This window comes from Elephas maximus, chromosome 4, assembly GCF_024166365.1.
Source record: "Elephas maximus indicus isolate mEleMax1 chromosome 4, mEleMax1 primary haplotype, whole genome shotgun sequence".
In the NCBI taxonomy this organism is placed as follows: domain Eukaryota; kingdom Metazoa; phylum Chordata; class Mammalia; order Proboscidea; family Elephantidae; genus Elephas; species Elephas maximus.
Window position 1 is genome coordinate 132,246,863 of NC_064822.1, and position 21,841 is coordinate 132,268,703.

Here is a 21,841-nt window from a genome sequence, read left to right on the forward strand (position 1 = left end):
GAAGAAAATAAGAATAAGGAATTTAAGGAAAGTTTTAATGCTCATGTTTTAATAAAAGTGAAAATTGTAGAGATAACAAATATTGTCATTGGAAGAAACTCGATGGATTACACAGTAGACTAGACACAGCTGAACAAAGAATTAGTAAACTGGGAAGTTTTAAGATAAAGAAGGTAAAGAATTGAAGGAGGTCAACTCCTAAGACAGCACCCAATGATCCAGACCTACTGGTATTCACACCCGAGTGTAATTTACTCCCATTGAGAGTGGGATAGATCCAGTAACTTCTTTCTAGCCATCGGATATGGCAATAGTGATGGGATATCACTTCCACGATTAGGTTAAGAAAGACTGTTACTTCTGTCTTGCTAGCAGACTCTCTCTTGCTGACTTTGATGATGTAAGGTGTCATGCTGGAGAGGTCCATGGGCAAGGAGGGTGGTCTGTGGCCAATAGCCAGTAAAGAACCAAAGCCCTCAGTCCAACAAGTGTCAAGGAACTGAGTCTTATGGACAGTAATGTAAATAACCTTGGAAGCACATCCTCTCTCAGTTGAATCTTCATTTAAGACCTTAGCCCTGGCTAATGCCTGGATTGAAGCCTTGTGAGAGACCATGAAGCAGACGATCCAGTTAAGCTGTGCCTAATTTCTGAACACAGAAACTGTGAAATGACAAATATGGGTTGTTTTAATCCCCTAAGTTTTGGGAAAATGTGTTATGCAGCAATAGAAGGCTAATGTGGAGATACTGAGGATAACATAAAAAGTTTTAAATACATTTAATAGTGTTTAATAAATGAATATTAGAGAAATGGGATATTTTACAAGATTTAAGGAGGGAAGTGACAATATAAAATTTGTATTTCTGAGAGATTACTCTGGCTGTATACAAGTCACCAATTTAAAATAGGTTAAAGAATTGAACAGATACTTCACTAAAGAGGATACATGGATGGAACATAAGTACGTGAAAATATGTTCAAGTCCATTAATCGTTAGAAAAACGCATATTAAAACCACAATGGGATACCATTGCACGTTTATTAGAACTGCTAAAATAAAAATTACTAACAATACCCAGTGTTGGTGAGGATGTAAAACAACTGTAAGTCTCATACCTTGCTGGTGGGAAGGCAAAATGGTAAAGGCACTCTGGAAAACAGTTGGGCTGTTCCTTATCAAGTTAAACATACATTTACCATATGACCAAGCAATTTCGCTTCTGAGTATTTACCCTAGAGAAATAAAGACTTCTGTTCACACAAAAACTTGCAGAGTGAAAAAAAAAATTGTAGCAGCTCTGTGCATCATCAGCCAAAATGGAAACAACCCAAACATCCTTCAATGGATAAATGGATAAACAAATTGATACCACTATAAAATGGAATATTGTTCATCAGAAAAAAAGAAAGACCTACTGATACATGCAACAACTTGGATGAACCTCCAAAGCATTATGATGAGTAAAAAAAGCCAGTCTCAAAAAGTCATATACTGAATGATTCCATTGAGATGACATTCTCAAAAACAAACAAAAGCTATAGTGATGGAGGAAAGATCAATAGCTGCTACATGGTTTGGGTTTGGGGGAAGGAGAAGATGTGACTACTGAGGGGAAGCAATAAGAATTTTCTGGGGTAATTGATCAGTTTTGTATTCAGGTTGTGGTGGTGGTTACACGAATGCATGTTAAAATTCATAGAAGTATATGTCAAAAAAGCCAATAGATTATACTATATTGTTTTGTAAGCTACTATTTCACTCAAAAGTGTATCAAATGCATTGTTTCTCGTCACTAAATATAAGTTTAGAGCATTAAAAATTTTTCTTTGACCTTATAGAAAGCAGTTTTCGTAAAGGAATGGGGGAGGTAGCCAGATATAATTGACTTAAGGAGTGAATGTGAGATAAAGTAGAAAATATTTATGTGGACAACTCTTTCAACAAGTTTGAGTGTAATAAGAGTGTGAAAGTGTGGTATCAGAAAGGGAAAGTGGGTGGAAAACAACAGGTGTTGGCGAGGTTGTGAAGAAACTGGAACCCTCATCCGTTGCTGGTGCGAACATAAAATGGTACAGCCACTGTTGAAAGCTGTTTGTTCATTCCTGAAAAAGTTGAACACAGAACTGCCATATAACCCAGCAACCTCAGTCTTCGGTATATATACCCAAAAGAAGTGAAGGCAGAATTGCAAACAGAAACCTGTATACCAACGTTTATTACAGCACTTTTTATAATAGCCAAAAGCTGGAAACACCCAAAAAGCCTGTCAACAGATGAATGGATAAAAAAAAATGTGGTATATACACACGATGAAATACTACTCAGGTATACAGAAAAATGAAGTCCTGATGTATACCACTACTGAAAACATATTGAAGGAAATAAATCGGTTCCATAGGTCAAATATTGTATGATTTCCATTAAATGAAATAAGCAAATACATAAAAACCAAATACTATCAGTGGATCCCAGGAGTGGGAGGTAGGGGACAAGGAGGAGTTTTTGTTTAGGGGACACTGAGGTTATGTTAATAATTGTGGAATGATTGGAAAAGGATAGCGAGAATGGTTGTACGACTTGAAGGATGTAATCAATATCGCTGAATTGTACACGTGAAAATTGTCAAAATGGCATAAGGTTTGTTGATTTTTACCACAATAAAAATTTAAAAAAGAAAGAGAAGGTAGGTTGGTGGGTTGAGGGATTTTTTTTTTAAGATAAGAGAGATTTGAGCACATTTAAATTAAAAAAAAAAAAAAAAAATTTTTTTTTTTTTTAATCTCTATGGGGAAGGAGCCAGTTGAGAAAGAGTGAGTAAAGAAACAGGAGAAAGCAGCTAGAATAGGCTAAGCCTGTGCTCCCCCAGGAGACAGGGGAGGTTAGGATACATAGGACGGCAGAGGGATCAGCACTGGACTGGAGAGAGCAGTGAGAGGCATTTCTTCCATTATAATATGAGGCAGGGCAGAGTGGGGTGGGGGTGGGGGGAGATCAGGAATGTTAATGAATTTGGTGGTAGAAATTGAGCCAGTTTTCTTCTGATAGCTTATATTTTCCCTGTGCAGAATGGGATAATAGAAAGGACCAGTGGGGATGGATTGGAGGTTATGGAGAAGGACTGAGACAGTTCTTATAAAGAATATGAGAGAAAGTTAAAATGGGATGTGTAGTAGGATCGATCCTTCATCTACACTGAGAGCTCAGTGATCCCCCTTACCCTGCCACCCCCATGAGATATACAGTGTCTCTCACAGAATACTACCTAAATAGTTTGTTAAGGATACTCACCTGCATTTAAAATAAAAGAACCTTTTTTATAGAAGCAACATTTACACGAGAATAACCAGTGAGTTTTGATGATCATGAAATTACACAATTGAAATTTCATTCTAGATATGACCTTGATAGTCTCCAAAGAGATCTTGAACAAAGGAAAGAGAAATATATGAAATGACAAAGTTAGAGTATATTATGATTCATTATTTCAAATTCCATGTCGGTAATTCCTGGATGCACAAGGTAAAGTGGCCTTGTATACACCTTCTCAGAATGAATCCTTGCACTTCAAGTGTTTAAATCAATGTCAGTAACTTGTGAAAGGAACAAAAGGATGAAGGAATGGTCTCCAAAGAAAACTGAAAAAAGTGAACAATCAACAAAGAAAAGGCAACTGTATCTCTGATCATTTTGTGAAAGGGCAATCAATGTTTTTAAAAGCATTACCAACAATTTCTTCCCGAGAAAGGAGATATAAATGGATAACAACAGGAACTTCCCTCGGAAATTTCGGCATGAGAAACAGTGACTCTCCCATTTGGTTTATAAATATCTCTCAGGAAAATTTAAAAATACACAGGAGATAGAGACCGTATAGGACAGAGCAGCATTTCCAAGGAGTGGCTGGAGGATTCAAACTGCCGACTTTTTGGTTAGCAGCTGAGCTCTTAACCGCTATACCACCAAGGCACCACGTGAGTAGAAGTGAAAGTTTTACATAGAAAAATAAATGTCTATTAATAGTCCCAAGAAAGAAAGGAAACATTTTTTTTTAGACAACAATGAGTTGCCCTCCCCCATCTATGTGAACTAAAGCAAGACTCCTCATCCTTAGTTTTCTCATAAGAAAATAAAGGTGGTTCTTGTATATCTAGAACCAGATTGGAAATGTAAAAGAGAAGACTCAACTCAGTTAGATTTAACATAGTCCTGGTTTTTTTCTAAAGAGATAAATTTTTTCTGTAAGTACAATAAAAGACTCTTTAGGGATTTATAAGAATAGGACTTTTCAGAGGCAATATTCTTGGGTGTAAGGAGGCTAATATTAAAGCTATTCTTTCAGTTATTCCTGTTATTTTTATTCATTATAATACTAATCTCCAGTTAAAGGGATCCACAGTAATAACACTGAACCTCCCTGATAAACCCTACAGCCTTCTCAATCTGGGACAACTGATGTCTGTTAGGATAACCTTCCGAGGTATAAGAAAATATACTTATTCCCACTAAGCTTGGTAGAAAATTAATTACATCATGTTTTGAAAGAGTCTATTATGGCTATGCATATATATATAGCCAGTTCTATAGAATTCAGCTTCTTTGTCTTAGTTACTTAGTTAGAAACCCTGGTGGCCTAGTGGTTAAGTGCTACAGCTACTAACCAAGTGGTCGGCAGTTTGAATTCACCAGGTGCTCCTTGGAAACTCTACGGGTCAGTTCTACTCTGTCCTATAGGGTCACTATGAGTTGGAATCAACTCGATGGCACTGGGTTTGGTTTTTTGGCGGGTCTTAAAACACACATATATGTATGTATTTATGTATTCACACATTTGTTTTGTTTTGCATCCTGAGACCAAACAACCAGTTTGACAAAAATACTCGTCCTTCAACCAGCTAATTTGTCATAAAAAGGAAAAATAATAAAATGAAGGTTTCTATAAGATGACAGGAAACCCTGGTGGTGTAGTGGTTAAGTGCTACGGCTGCTAACCGACGGGTTGGCAGTTCAAATCCACCAGGCACTCCTTGGAAACTCTATGGGGCAGTTCTACTCTGTCCTATAGGGTCACTATGAGTAGGAATCGACTCAATGGCACTGGGTTTGGTTTTTGGTTTTATAAGATGACAATGACTGAATTTACTAAAATTGTTAAAGATTATGGGCCAAAAAAAAGAAACGCTTGAGATAAGCTTTTCATTGAAATAATGTCTCCCTCCTGGACTGGTTTCTAAAATCCATCCTGGGCACTGGCCACTAAGATGTAAAAACATAACCCCATGAGGAGGTGCTACATAATTCTCCAATATTATTTAAACACTTCGCAAGTTTGCATGGCTAGTGATATGTCAAAACCGATTGCCATCAAGTCTATCCTGAGCCATAGCAACCCTACAGGGCAGAATAGAACTGCCGCGTAGAGTTTCCCAGGCTGTACTCTTTATGGAAGCAGACTGCTACAACTTTATCCGGCAGAGTGGCTGGTGGATTTCAACCATAGACCTTTCAGTTAGCAGCTGAGTACTTAACCACTGCACCACCCCGGCTCATAGTGATAAGTATAATAAAAATAAAGAAACGAATACCAAAATAATTAGTCAATTTCTAATAGAGACAGCTCTATTCTTCTATATACTGAGTTTTTCTCAGGAGAGGACATGAATTCTACAAAAATGAGGGTTAATTTTAATTAAGGCACCTCGCAAACTTTCCCCGTATGTTCTTTGACATAAACACCCCTTCACATTTCCTCAAATATTCCATTAGAAGAAGTGGTTCCTACTCCCAGACCAGTGAAACAACCTGTGATGTACTTACGTACCAAATGGCGAGCTGCATAGTGGAAAATTGATTTAGGAGTCCCAGAATTGACAGTCATTTCAGGAAATATCCACTTGTGCTGGCTATAAAATTATATGAAAGGATTTCATGTTTCCTGATTTCATTCCATCTTCAATAGATTTGTCTTTCATTTGATGAATATATATTACAGAGTGGAGCATAATAGAATTAGAACAATACTATTTGGGGCAATGAGACGAGACATAAAAATCATGAAGAAGGAATGGGGTTAAGACCACTGGCCTCAGCCTCTGCTGGAGAAAGTGGGATTTATGTCTGCTCAGACAGACACAGGCGGACATCCCCCAATTCTTGAAGAATTGAGTTGAGTGGTGCTTGGAGGAGAGGAGTGAATGCCACTATGCCTTAAAATCTACACCGAAAAGACCTTCATCAAGGTACACCCTCTGGGGAAATGCAAAAGTGGAGAAAACTACTCATGTGGTTACCAGGCTGGGAAATACTAGCATTTGCCGAAATCATAGGAATTGACTTCTGTGTATAACTATCTCCATTTTTTTTATAGCAGAGTTTTCCAGATTAATTGAAAGCTTGACTCCAATTGCAAGACAAAGCAAAAAAAAGAATCTATTTTAAGAATAATTTTCATATTGTTAGGATTTATATTAAAACATAGCTAAATGAACCTTAGGGAAAAAATTAACATATTGCCACAGTAATGGTACTACACTCCTCACTTATTGACATGGTTAGATTCCAAAGACCAGGGTGTTATGTGAAAATCAGTGTTACGTAAATATGGAGGAAGACCACATCATGTCACAAAATGGAGGATGACTACATCATTACATAACTGCCACATTACATCATTACATAACTGTCAAATTACGTCATTACATAACTGCCAAACCACTGAGAATCATGGTGTAGCCAAGTTGACACTTAACCCTAACCATCACAGCCAACATGACTATCGCCTTGCAACTTGGTGTTCATTACTGACAGATGTACATTGTTAATGTACAAAATAGCTGGACAGTATATTTTTTACTCTTGTCATAAATGCAAAATGTTGGATAACGAGGTAGTCAATAAGTGAGGAGTGGCTGTACAGAGACGTAAACACCTTGATTTGGGGGCAGAAGAGGGTAAGAAAGGAGTCCATATTTGGCCACTTGAAGAGATTCTCGCCCTGATCTTTTTTATGGTCGCTGCCTGTGTTTAGGGATTTGAGGTACACTTGGCAGGCCCTTTCAACCAAAAGCTTATACTGCCTCTTCATTCACCATTTGAAATTAATGCCCCTGGGCTACGGCGCTGTTGTTGTTGCGTACCATTGAGTTGATTCCTACTTATAGCGACCCTAGATGACAAAGTAGAACTGTACCATAGGGTTTTCTAGGCTATAATCTTTAAAGGAGCAGATTGCCAGGTCTTTTCTCCTATGGAGCCTCTGGGTGGGTTCAAGCCACTGTTTCAGTTAGCAGCTGAGTGCTTAGCTGTTGTGCCACCAGAGCTCCTTGGGCTAAGGCGCTGTTCTCTAATAATTATTTGAAATACGAAAATACACTAGAGAAGGACTGTATGATAACAACTATTCTTATGGGGATGGAGAAGAGAAAGTTGGAGATTGAGGCTGAGCCTGAAAATTTAGCATTGGAAGATGAACCTCAAAACATCAAGGACTGGTGGGGCCTGCCATCCTCAAGAGCTGATGGTACAGGGTGAGGTATGGGGAATTCAAAGACATCTTTGCTTCAAAGGATAGGCCTGGACCCACTGGTAATTCATAGGAATCATCGAAGACTCAGCAGAACTTAAACCCAGAAGAGGCAGGATGCCTGATTCTAGGAATACGTGTGAGTGAACTCTGGGGAGTCATGATGCTTCAGCTTTGTTCAATTTCATCAAGTGTACGCCCTTTCCCCCTCACACACGCCAAGGTGTGTACACAAGATCTTCAAACTGGACAGGAAATCTGCACTGTACAGATCTTCCCAGGCATACATAGGCATGGAGAGAAAATCACTTGCCAGACCTTAGCTTTCATATGTTTACTTTTCTAAAATTGCTCTGCTTGAAAATGGACCTATTGTCAAAGCATCATGCTGTCTTTCTTTTCTTTAACAAATCTCACTTTGCAAAATGAAGGCATGCCTCTCATCCATTCTGAATTGAATTTTTCCAAGCGCCCAGCCCTTGGCTGCCAACCAAAAGGTTGGAGGGTCCAGTGCACGTAGAGGTGCCTCTGAAGAAAGTTCTCATGATCTACTTCTGAAAAATCAGTCACTCAAAATCCCTGGAGCACAGTCCTACTCTGATACACATGGGGTCTCTGCTTCAGCGCCAGCTCAACAGCAACGAGTTCCTGGTTTACCAAGGTATAAAAAAATCTCCCAAGTCTCCTATCAAAGGGACAGATCAAAACACTGGTATAGGCAAAGCCTCCGTTAATCAAGATCCCTCCTTCTCATTGCAGGACTTCACAAATTTCCCTTATATACACTTCTCTTATGAGTGAAGTTCAGCATTAGAAATAGGGTATTTTGGCCAGTGCCAGACGTTGTGAATTCAGATAGTTCGTAGGTGGGGCTGCAGGGATGATGATACTTGCTACAAGTCCTATCTTGAACTCTAAGACTGAGAGATATTTCATCAGAAGAAGGGATGCTCATGACTGCAGTGGCTCTGATGGTTACAGGATTTTTTTTTCCCTTATATACTTCAATTTGGAAAACAGCATTTACTTCCTTCAATACAGTTATAAGCATTTTTAAAATTGTAAAGCAAAGGTTTTACTAGTCTTTTAAAAATGGGAGCATGCCCACTGGTTTTCATGGCATGCCCTCTATTTACCAAAGAAGGCTTTGAAGTGATTATTTTTTAATGGACCAATAGTCAATGCGTAATTTTTTTCTCTTCGTGGATGAAAGGTGAAATATAGTATCAATGAAAGTTTTCACATGCTAGTACGATAACTGTTATAGCTACTAGTCATTGAATATATTCAATGTCCCAGGCTAACGCTATAGAGCCTTATATTCATTACCTCTTTAAATTCTCAGCCACCCTCTGAGGTAGTTACTATTGTATTAGCCCTATTTTACTGATAAAGGGAAGCATAGAGAATTTAAAAAGTACATGGCAGAGATAGGATTCAAAACCAGGTAGTCAAATTCTAGAACCTAAGTTTTTTACTATGCTACGTGAGTTAGGGGATATTTTTGCTGCTTTTGAAGCACAGGCATGTCATTTCAAAATATGCCTTCTATCCTAAAAGGTGAGACAATTATCTTACAAAAGCCCTTGGGATAGAATTTAATACATCATAAAGATTTAGGAAATGCTTTTTTTTTCTTCCTTTCCTCAAAAAGAAATATATTTGACTCTTCTTTGTGAAATCCAGTGTTTATCTTAGAGAGAAAACTCTTTTATTATATTTGCATAGCTTCGTTTAATGTTCAGATTTTGGAGTTGCTTTTTTTTTTAGAAAATTTACAAAATCATACAAATGATAAAATGTAAAATTCGCACACTTTAAATGTTAGGCATTCCCAGTTTGAGGAAACAAATCACTCAAAAGTAACCGGTGGTCACCAGGTGGGAAATCATGGTGCTATGGGGATAAAGAGACTCCTGGAGATGCCAAGGGTTGTGTCTAACTGTACCAGACTTGTGAACACCTGTGAGAATCCCTCTGAAGAGCTTCTTAACTGTCATGGAATTCTGAGTGAGACACTAAAACAGCTACCTGGCTGCATTCCTGGATTTGCATAGACCAGAGAAGCACCACAGAAGAGCTTACACAATGGAATTCTAAGTTTATTCATGGATTGACAGTTTCCAAGGCAGCTGGTCACTGGAACTATTGATAACAGGTCACCTGAGATAAAATTGGCATGAGAGAAGAGTCCTGGCAGAGTTGATAAGGCTGAGTAGCAGAGCCTGAATATTAAGGTAATGGTGGGTAATTTCATGAATAGGCTGAGGCCGTGTTTGACCATCCCCAGTCTAGGCTCTTTTCATCTCCATGCCCCACCCTGCCTTTATATTCACACAGCCCTGTCTTCCCCAGGGTCCACAGAATCACAAGTAGTCTTCCATGTGGACCTAAAGACCAATAGTCTAGAAGCTCCATGACAGAATGTCAGTTGGTCAGTAGAGCAGAAGGATTTCCAGAGCAGCAGACAACAAATGAGAGGTCTATAGAGTTATAAGCAGCTTCCTGGTCACATGTTAGAACCTCTCAGCCTTAGTGAGTCCCTAGAGGGACTAATTGGGGATGTGGCTCCTAGGACAAGTCTGAACTTCCTGCTAATAAAGGCAGTGCAGTAGGAACCACACTTTTGAGATTTATGGTGTTTATGTAAATGATACACATTTAAACTTGCCATCAGGTAAACCTAAGAGAAATTTGTATTACATATTCATTTAAACAGGAATTTTTGAAGACATGCCAGAACCTATGTGTAGATGGAACTTTTAGATAAGGTATTAGGAAAGAGATTGGGTGGGGGGTAGGTAGAAGATATTTTAGAGCTTCACAGTACACTACAAACCTGAACATATGCTCAGGCTCATGCTTGTAGTAGATGAAAACTATACAGATAAGGCCCAGTTGGGTAACCAGTTGGAATTCAGAACACATCCTGGGCATGGATGCTTCCCAAGCATTAGCTCAAACACACAAAAATGAGAAATCGTTCCAGCTATCCACTTATTATCATACCTCTCTCACCCCTAATAAAACAATATCTAATATTTATCTGGCACTTACTAAGACTACACTGTTTTACATACATCATCTCATTTAGTACACGGCAAAGACCCTGCAGTTGTATATTACATAATCTCCATTTAAAAAAGAAGAAACTGAGGCTTAGAAACATTAAGTAGCCTGCTCAAAGTTCCAGAGGTAGTAAGTGTTAGTGCCTGGACTTGAACCCAACAGTAGCATCCATGCTCTGAACTACTATGGTATTCTGTTAAAGGTTACCTAAAAACATGGCATTTTCCCCTTATTTCAATTTTCTCTTCATTTCTTTTTTCAAGATATATCATTTTCCTCTGGGGAGAATAGAAAAGCCATATTGATTCAAGAAGGCAAAGAAAGCAAATTGCTTATAACTGAAAATCACACTTTTATATTAGTGGATTGATGACCCTTCAAGCTAACTTGCCATGATATTATGTTTGACATAGTTCTTATTGTGCATCTTTTCCAGATAAGTAACAGTATCCCAATGATGGGAGCTATGTTCAGTTATGCACACTGCTTCATTTTTCCTCCAGTCTCCGTTAGGAATTGGATCATTGCCATGGTGGAATAGCAGTAGAGTCTTGCTCTGTACATGTTGTTGCACAGGCCAGTAAATCACTCTTACCCTGTGCTCATGTAGTGCTCCTTCCCAAAGAATCAGTGGTTTAGGCCATTCTGCATATTTAAGTCAAAATAGATATTGCTTCAGATCTGAACTAGGAAAAAAAAAATAATTCATGTCCCCACTGAACTTGGCATTTGCTTCAGTGCAATTAGACTTATTGATCTAGACTGCAGCTTTATGTAAACAATTAGTTTTTGCTTTCTTGTTGGTTCATGCTGCTGCAATTTTGATGAACACCAACATCTTAATAAATTGAAATCGAATGAGATTTGATTATTAGGAAAGTCTAGATATCCATTATGAGTGAAAAATGATTTAAATGGGAAGTGCTGATGTTCCCAATACAAATTTGCTAATTGTCTTTCTGTGGCAAATATAATTACAATAACAGACACTTATAGTTGCATTATATGATGCAATAGACATTTGGAAATTTAATATTAAAATAATATTTTACCATTAAATCATTTCTTTTCAAAGCTACTAAAATCTCTTATGTTGGGAAATGTCAATGCTACTCGAAATGTGTCAGTATTTATAAGTGCTTTGAAGATTAAAAATGCACTCAAGGGCCAAGCAGTATCTTTCAAAATCTCCCTTTAAAGGAAAAAATGGCTCCCTGAACCTCTTGAATTTGACTTTACAAACAGCTTTTTAAAAATTTTAACAATAAAGAAAAATAAAGGGCATCCAAATTGGGAAGGAAGAAGTAAAACTATCTCTATTTGCAGATGATATGATCTTATACACAGAAAACCCTAAAGAATCCTCAAGAAAACTACTGGAACTAATAGAAGAGTTCAGAAAAATATCAGGATACAAGATAAACACACAAAAATCAGTTGGCTTTCTCTACATCAACAAAGTGAACGTTGAAGAGGAAATCACCAAATCAATACCATTTGCAATAGCCCCCAGAAAGATGAAATACTTAGGAATAAATGTTACCACAGATGTAAAAGACCTATACAAAGAAAACTACAAGACATTACTGCAAGAAACCAAAAGAGACCTACATAAGTGGAAAAACATACCTTGTTCATTGATAGGAAGACTCAGCATTGTACAAACGTCTATTCTACCCAAAGCGATCTATAGATACAATGCAATCCCTATCCAAATTCCAATGGCATTTTTTAACGAGATGGAGAAACAAATTGCCAACTTCATATGGAAAGGTAAGAGGCCCTAGATAAGTAAACCATTACTGAAAAAGAAGAACAAAGTAGGAGGCCTCACACTACCTGATTTTAGAACCTATTCTACAGCCACAGTAGTCAGAACAGCCTGGTACTGGTACAACAACAGCTACATAGACCAATGGAACAGAATTGAGAATCCAGACATAACTTCATTGACCTACGAGCCGCTGATATTTAACAAAGGCCCAAAGTCCATTAAATGGGGAAAAGGCAGTCTCTTTAACAAATAGGGAAACGCTGACGGCGTGGTGGTTAAGTGCTACAGCTGCTAACTAAAGGGTCAGCAGTTTGAATCCACCAGGTGCTTCTCGGAAACTACATGAGGCAGTTCTACTCTGTCCTATATGGTCGCTATGAGTTGGAACCGACTTGATGGCACTGAGTTTGGTTTGGGTTAGGTTAACAAATGGTACTGGCGTAACTGGATATCTATCTGCAAAAAAAATGAAACAAGACCCGTACCTCACACCATGCACAAAACTAACTCAGAATGGATCACAGACCTAAATATAAATTCTAAAATGATAAAAATTATGGAAGAAAAAATAGGAACAATGTTAGGAGCCCTAATACATGGAATAAGCAATAAAACATCACTAACAATGCACAAACACCAGAAGAGAAAGTAGATAACTGGGGGCACCTAAAAATCAAACACTCGTCCAAAGACTTCGTCAAAAAAATAAAAGATAACCCACAGAGTGGGAAAAAAAAGTTGGCTATGTCAAATCTGGTCAGTGCCTAATGTCTAAGATCTACAAGATATTGCAAAATCTGAACAACACGGGGAATATAGGGTGGAGGAGAAGTATGACATCACATGGTAGGGAGAGCAACTAGGGTCACATAACAATGTGTGTATAAGATTTTGTATGAGAAACTGACTTGAATTGTGAACTTTCACGTAAAGCACAATAAAAAATATAGATTCCTAAAAAAAAAAAATTAACAATAAACTTTCTGTAAAACTTAGCATCCGTATTATGATTTCCTATTATGATGACTACTAATGACAGTGAATGTACTTTGGATTTGTCATCCGATCTTCCCATAAAAAATGACTTTTTATAATTCAGAAACCACTCTCCATTCTTTGGGCCTGACCATGTCAACCATAAGAAAAAAAAAATGTATGGGGCCCAAAACTTTATGATTCAATAAAGACTTTGCTCACACATAAGATGAGGGGGAAAAAAAGGTAGATAGCCACTCAAATACTGAAAAACTTTGTGTTGGAAATTTGATTTTGTTTAGGGGAATCAGGTGAGGGCTGGATTGTTTGGGGTCTTGATTTATTGAAGTCATGCTTGATTGAATGTGTGGTTCATGTTTATTACTACAAGATAGGTGATGATGAACCAGTAACCAGGATCAGGAGTCCTAGCTGTATTCCTAAGTGCACAACTATCATTCTATATTGCTTATATAACCCTTTGATCTCTTTAAAATAAATACATTCCTCTCACTCCTATTCTGAAATAGTGCTGGAAAATCATGCATAAATGTCTTTCCACTTAGTCACTACAACCAGAATTGTGCTCATGGAACACAAACTTATGTTATAGACTGTGTTTGAATAAAAGCTTGTCTGTCCCATTTCCATTTCTCTGTAAATAATAAATGTAAATTGTATTGAGGGAGCAATGTTAAAAGTCAATTCTATTCTTTGTGGTCATGAAGATGACTTGCTATCTCTTTGTCTATGTAATTTAATATATCATAATTTTATTTTGCCAAATACATTACTTTTTCATTGAACATTTATTGATGATATACCAGAAAACAAGCACAATGCTAAGGAATAAGTATACAGGGATTATAACTACATTATTGTCCTTAAAAAGCTTCATAATATAGGTTAAGTGCACTGAAAGAGGAATATCTAGGACTCAAAACACATAAATGCAGGGAAGCTGCTTAAATGAGGTAGAGTGTCAAAGGAAGGGTTCTTAAAGAAGGCAATGCATGGACAAGATCTTGAAGTTGGAGGAAGCATTATCTAGAAAAAGAAGCAGAGTATGAGGATTTAAGATAAACAGAACAGTATGTGAAAAGGATGAGAGGCATGGGAAAACAAAAGAAACTTACTGTCTTGCTGTACAGATAATGGAGCTCTGATGGTGCAGTGGTTAAGAGCTCAGCTGCTAATCAAAAGGTTGGCAGTTCAAATCCACTAGCTACTCCCTGGAAACCTTTGGGGGCAGTTCTCTGTCCTGTAGGGTCTCTCTGAGTCAGAATCAACTGGACAGCAGTGGGTTTGGATTTTTGGTTTTATACAGATAATAAGGTTCAAAGGACATGATGGCAGGAAATTACAATGGACTTTTTTTTTTTTTTAGGAAATACCTGATCATGAAGACTTTGCCAAGCTTCTAACGGACAGGGATATAAAGACACGGAGAATAGAGAAGACATGGAGACTGTTGGATAAAAACAGCAAAGAGCGGGCCAGAATGAATTATTATATTAGTTTTAATCTTGAGTAGTTGTGGGGGATGCTGGTGTTATTCACAGAGATAAGGCATATAGAAATAAGAGCAATTATTATGGGAAATGTTGAGTGTGAACAGTTGAATTTAAGATGATTGTGGTATACTCAATTTAAATGACCTGCCCTGGTGGTGAAGTGGGTAAGAGCTACAACTGCTAACTAAAAGGTTGGCAGTTCAATTCCACCAAGTGCTTCTTGGAAACTGTATGTAGCCATTCTGCTCTGTCCTATAGGGTCGCTGTGAGTCAGAATCCACTAGATGGCAATGAGTTTTTTTGGTTTAGGTAATTATAAATATAGGGCCAGAGTTTAGCAGAGTTACTTGAGGTAGATTAGGAGTCCATGGTATAATTACCCAAGGAGAGTGTGTAGAGAGAAAAGAAAAAAAGAAGACCAAGGACACATAAACTCTAGAGAGCACCAACCACTAACTAATACCCAAAGGACTTCAGGGTAGAAACTGAACAGTGTCTGCAGAGATAGGACGAAAGCTAGGAAGTAGTGGCTGTCCATGGAAACCATGTGAGGAGAGCTTTCAAAATTCAGAAAGAGATCAAATTAGATAAATGTTGTAAATATCCATTGGCAAGGAGAAGATAGCTGGTTACTATAATTATGTTCAACAGTAGGATGATATGATGAGGAGTTGGAATGGGTAGATAAATAGATGGGTAGCAAAGAAAAGACTACATGTGAATAAGCATCCCATAATTTTTATGACGTGTGATATCCGATAGAATACACAATCTCCAAAGTGATGCTGCATGGAAAAAGGGGATACTGCGCGATTTAAAGTCAGAAAGGTGTGCATCAGGGTTGTATCCTTTCACCATACTTATTCAATCTGTATGCTGAGCAAAAAATCCGAGAAACTGGACTATATGAAAAAAACACGGCATCAGGATTGGAGAAAGGCTCATTAACAACCTGTAATATGCAGATGATAGAACCTTCCTTGCTGAAAGTGAAGAGGACTTGAAGCACTTACTGATGAAGATCAAAGACTACAGCCTTCAGTATGGACTACACCTCTACATAAAGAAAACAAAAACCCTCACAAACTGGACCAATAAGCAACATCATGATAAATGAAGAAAATATTGAAGTTGGCAGAGATTTCATTTTACTTGAATCCACAATCAATACCCATGGAAGCAGTAGTCAAGAAATCAAAGGACATATTACATTGGGCAAATCTGTAGCAAAAGGCCTCTTTAAAGTGTTAAAAATCAAAGATGTCACTTTGAGGACTAAGGTGCACCTGGCCCAAGGCATGGTATTTTCAATTGCCTCATATGCACGCAAAAGCTGGATAATGAATAAGGAAGACTGAAGAAGAATCGATGACTTTGAATTATGGTGTTGGTGAAGGATATTGAATATACCATGGACTGCCAGAAGAAGAACAAGTCTGTCTTGGAAGAAGTACAGCCAGAATGCTCCTTAGAAGGGAGGGTAGAGAGACTTGGTCTCCTGTACTTTGGACATGTTATCAAGAAAAACCAGTTCCCGGAGAAAAACATTATACTCGGTAAAGCAGAGAGTCAGTGAAAAAGAGGAAGACCCTCAACAAGATGGACTGACACAGCGGCTGCAACAATGGGCTCAAGTATAACAGTGACTGTGAGGACGGCTCAGGACTAGGCAGTGTTTCATTCTGTTGTACATGGGGTCGCTATGAACTGGATGGCATCTATCAACAACAGCGACAATAAATAATATGCTTCTTAAGTGTCAAAGAAGTAGCAAGGTTTGTTCCAGGGCCTTAAAAACTCTACTTGTAAATTAACTTTGTAAATTTTTTTACAACACTATAGCCATGTCCACATATATAAGGCATTTCACTGAGAAGTGAAAAGTGTCATCAACCAACAAAGTATTTGGGCTGTACAGCATATGACAATCAGTTTGAAGAACTTGGTCACTAAGTTGACGAGCAGTTCTGGTCTCATGCAAGCTCATCCTTTGTTGTCATTCAGCTCATAATGGAAGCAAAATCTCTAAGAGAGAGTAAGTAAAGCACACCATGAGTTTTGGACAGGTGAGCTCTGTTGAAGTTCATTCTGAAAGGGGCTGAGTTGACTAGGTGTGTCTTGCACAGCTGCCAAGAAGAAATTAAATGCAAAAAGGAGAGACCATAAATACCACCTTGTTATATTTATTTATTAAACATAGTTATTTAATCTTTGTATCTAACTTTTATATTAGGCACTGCCTAGGTTTTTTTTTTTTTTTTTTTTTTTAGGCAGGTGCTAGGGAGGGCAGGGTCTACAATAATACAACAGTAAATAAAACAGACAAAGCTATTTGCCTTTAAGGCGTTTACATTTTAATGAAGAGAGGAAAAATATGATAAATAAAATATATGTCAAACGGTGAAAGACCCATGCGAATAAAGTTGAAGAGTGCCTGGCAAGTAGCAACAGAAAGGAGACCAACGTGACTTGAGAGAAATAATAAAAAGAATAGTGAGAGATGACAGTCCCTGGATGGCACAGCAGTTTGCACTCAACTACTAAAGGCTGATAGTTGAACACACCCAGCAGTGTCACAGAAGAAAGGCCTGACAATCTGCTTCAATAAAATTATAGCCAAGAAAACCCTATGGAGCAGATCTACTTTGTAACATTTGGGGTTATCATAAGTCAGCACCAACTTGAAGGTAGGTTTTTTTTTTTTTTTTTTTGGTGTTGGTGATAGGTGAAATCAGAGAGATAATGGGAGAAGGGACTCAAAGAGAGACTTGGCCACTGTAAAGACTAAGAGGTGATTTTGAATAGGAAAATCGGATCCTGGAGTTCTAAGAAACTGTTAATGGAGAATAACCCAGTGACCCAGTGCCGTCGAGTCGATTCCAACTCATAGAGACCCTAAAAGACACAGTAGAACTGCCCCATAGTGTTTCCAAGGAGCACCTGGCAGATTTGAACTGCCGACCCTTTGGTTAGCAGCCATAGCACTTAACCACTACCCCACCAGGGTTTCCAATCGAGAATAGGTATCTTAAAGAACGAGGAAGTTACCATTTTCCAGAAGTCTACACTTTTCTTTGAGAGTGGTGCTTCTGAAAATGACCTCCCAGATCCTCTTGACCCCATCATAGGAACCTACCTTACCAAAGACTACAGAGATTGACTATGCAGTTCTCTGAGAATGAGGAGGCACCTTAGGGGACATACTGAAGGCAGTCTTTGTGCCACTCAGAAAGGCTGGCAGTAAGCACAAGGTAGAAACTTGACAGTCTTTCCCAGAGCATAAGGAGACCATAATGGGTTGAAATCAGTTTCTGTGTTTCCTTAGTAAAACATTCACTAGGAAAAAAAAAAAACAAAAAACTTTCACATGAGAATTTTTAAGATCTCTCAAGGACTTCACTCCCTTGAAACTAAAATACTACCCAATAAGTACCATCATCTGCTCAAACAGATTAGAGTTCTTTGGGCAAGGAAAGAGAAAAAACACTGATGAAAATAAGCTCTCTGTGGATTTTCCACATGATTTTTGTTTTTTAGCATCCATATTACTGGAGAAACTTCTAGTTGCCTTCTTGGATATTCCCCAAGTGGTCTTTTCCATTGGAGTTTACGTATTACACTGGTTCCCAGAAAGATTAAAAAGTGGAGATTTGGGACCACAAACTCAGTGGCGGCTTCACCTACCAGAACCAGTGTGTAATTTTCAACAGTATGCTATCACAGGTCTGGACACTTGGATTTTCATCCTGGCTATGCTATTAATAGACTCTTCATTATTCTGGATCTTAGTTTTCTGATCTGTAAAAAGGGTGATAAATAACTAAGTTTTTGTTTTTAAATAAGGAGATTGATGAAAATCATCTGCCATGGATAGAAGCTAAGTCTAGCTTCTCTAATATGTGCCATAGTCAGCAATTCTTCAGGGTTACCTTACCCGGAGATGTCAATTACATCTCCCAAACATTGCAAATAGATCACAGTATTTTCCCTGTTGAGTTAGAACTCAGGGTCAGATTTTTTTTTTTCTTTTTGTACAATGTCTCAGGAAACCATGACCAAGTAATTGGAGCTGGCACTCAAGTTGAAAATAATTTGCTACCTTATGATTAGAGGCATGGCTATGTTGAAGGCAACACTCCTACTACCACTAAGAGGAGCACTCACATCCCGTTAGTCAATTTTTCCCATTTCTAAAGCTTTCTAACATGTCATCAGTTCCACCAGCATAAAGCAATTGTTGGTTCCCTGGGCATAACCAAAATGGATCAATTAGCTTTCCAGTTAAAGACGCCTAAGTATATAGGACTCATTTCCCTTCTTTATAAAGCCTGTTTCTGTCCTGAGAGAAAAGCCTTCTGTAAAAGAAACAAATTCAGACATTCAACAAGTAGAGAAATCAGTTACATGACTTCTTGATCTTTATCCTACCACCCACTAATTTTCTTATTGGCCAAATATACAGGAGGTTAGATCAAGGAATCTGTGTTTGTTTCATTTCTGATGTAAAGCTCTAAAAATGTTATTAGATAGCTGTGATGAATTTTAATCGGATGACAGCTTGTGACCCACAAATTTCAGTGTAAAATTAAAATGCATCCAAAATGAAACTGGCAAGAGAACCACGATATTAAACTTGCAGTCTGCTGTGATAAAACACCTATCTAAAGCACTATATTAAATATGAATACAATTAATTTCTACACAGCATCTGGCAACTGAAATCTGAAAAAGATAACTCTTCAATATATTGCCTTATTAAATTCAATTCACTAGAATAATCTTTTTTTTTTTTTTTTGCAAATTAAAAAGTCAAAGTAGAGATAGATTGGCTTGGCTTTGATAATACACCCTTTGGCAGAGTTCCAGGTATAATCTAGGGTTCCAGACTTCTAGGTTTCTCCTTTGAACAAAAGTCCTCTATTTTCCTTATCCCAAATATTCATCTACAATAATTTAGAAATGTTTACCACATGGGTTTTTTTTTTTAAGTTTAGTTACTATTTTTTGAACTATAATTACTCAAGATACATTAAGTGTGATCTTCAAGGTAGAATACTTTTTAAGGTTGTTTATATATTAGCTTTGAACAATACTCTAGTATTTTTGCTAGATTGGTTAAATTATTTCTAAACTTGAAGCTTTTTTTTTTTTTGGAGGAGGTAATAGATATCTGTATTGGTGCTATCATTAGGCAATCATGTAAACAAAACTCAATGTCTGTATTTTTATCCCATATTTCAACATTAAAGAAGTGTATGTGGTAATAAAAGGATTCACTGTAGCTGTTTGCGAGTAATTTAATGACCAAGTCATAGCTATTTCCTGGTTTTCAAAAGGTGCCAAAGAATGATAGAAAATCCCATAATATAACATCATAATTATAACAATTAACATGTGTACTTAATTACAGCCTTAATTCTCCTATACATTACTTGCTCAAAAGATTCACAATACATTAAAATAGCACTAGCTAGAATTGTTTTTAGCTAGAATTGAGAAAGTACCATATTATACTCCTATTATTGCACACATAGGGAAAAAAATAACTCATTTAAAGAAAATGCCACAATAACTAATTAAATGGCTGTTATTTTTATCCATTGACCCTGGAACATAGAACACACTCAATAAGTCTTAATTGAAGGAATGAATAAATATGTATGATTGGATGATAAGCAAAGTCAGGGAAAATACCTAGTCTTTGGTTGCTACAGGACTACTGCATAGAAGACTGCTGTCGCAGTAGGGTCCCTAAAACCTCTCTGCCATATTCTATTTTGGTTCATGTATGTATAAAAATGATAAAGGATTCAGTCGAGCAAGTCTTTGCATTACATAGAGGCACTATGTATCCAAAAAATCAAGGTCTGTAGTGACATCGCATATGAAATTTCCCATGCACTTCCTAAGCTTTGCTTCTATATAAAACCTGACATTGGTTTTGGTATCAAATCTGTTCATATTTAGAAGCAGTCTCACTGTCACTTCTGGCTAGACCTCATCAAATCTGTCCCAGGGTTGTCAGCTTGGAAACTGTGATTGGGTTTTTGCCAGTGGACTCTGCCCATGGTGCTGAAACAGAAGAGAGGGTACAATTTGAAACCTTTTCTCCCTCTTACTGGTTTACAAAATTCGATTGACAAGAGCAGGGGCCAAAGGAGCCTGGGTTAACAGCATTTGGTGTGAACCACGTATTTCGATCTTTTGGGAGGAGATGTGGTCCATCTGGTTACAGCCAATGCATCCCTGTGAGCGCTCACTAAACCAAGAGAGCATGTAGATACAGCCGCTGCAGTAAAAAAAAAAAAAAAGGTTGCATCCAGCAGGATGTCTTGTCCCTCTCCTGAAAGAGTGGAAGTCAAGAGCATAACCTAGAAACAGGGGCAGGGAGTCTAGATGGAAGAGAAGAGGAGCAAATCTGTACAAAGGCTGAAAATATTCGAGATGTACGGAAAGATTAATAGCTGATTTTAAGTTCAAGTTTTCTGCCTCAGTCTTCCAACAGGTGCATGGCTCCCTCACCCCTTCCCTGCCAGGTAGTGTCCTGCGTTGCCTTTCTAGGGCTTTCTTTGCAAGGCAAGCTCTTCCTAGAGTCCTTAAGCATTGGCAGTTTCCCATTTCATCCACAGCTCCAGCTCTATGCCCTGCAACTCCTTACCTGCAGCATGAAGACTAAGAAGCAGGCACAGCATGGGGAAGCCGACTGCTCTCCGCATAGTGTTTGCATTGAGAGGTGGAGAAGAAACTCCTCCACGACCCCACTTCAGGCAAAGTGAGATTAGATAGAGCCACCGCGAAGGGTCCTCTGGTCTCCGGGAATTAGCTCACGGGTCCTCGGCTGGGTTTGCAGAGCTGGTCTGTGGCGCGGACTGAGACAAGCACCAGCTTCACCTCCCTAAGAACCGGGGAGAGGAAGAAGAGTAGGAGGAAGCTGGCTGGGGGTGGTGGTGGTGGTGGTTGTGGTGGGGAGATGGGTGCTGTGCCGC

The 21,841-nt window shown here is 38.1% G+C and overlaps 1 protein-coding gene across 1 annotated transcript in view; it reads right to left on the minus strand.

Annotated features, from left to right (window-relative positions):
• The window catches only part of PTPRR (protein tyrosine phosphatase receptor type R), a 360,816-nt gene extending 339,264 nt beyond the window's left edge, over positions 1–21,552 (minus strand). The window contains exon 1 of the mRNA XM_049883889.1: positions 21,514–21,552. Coding sequence (XP_049739846.1) covers positions 21,514–21,547 — 34 coding nt within the window. The 5' untranslated portion in view covers positions 21,548–21,552. The remainder of the gene's footprint in view (positions 1–21,513) is intronic.
• Between the last annotated feature and the right edge of the window lie 289 nt (positions 21,553–21,841).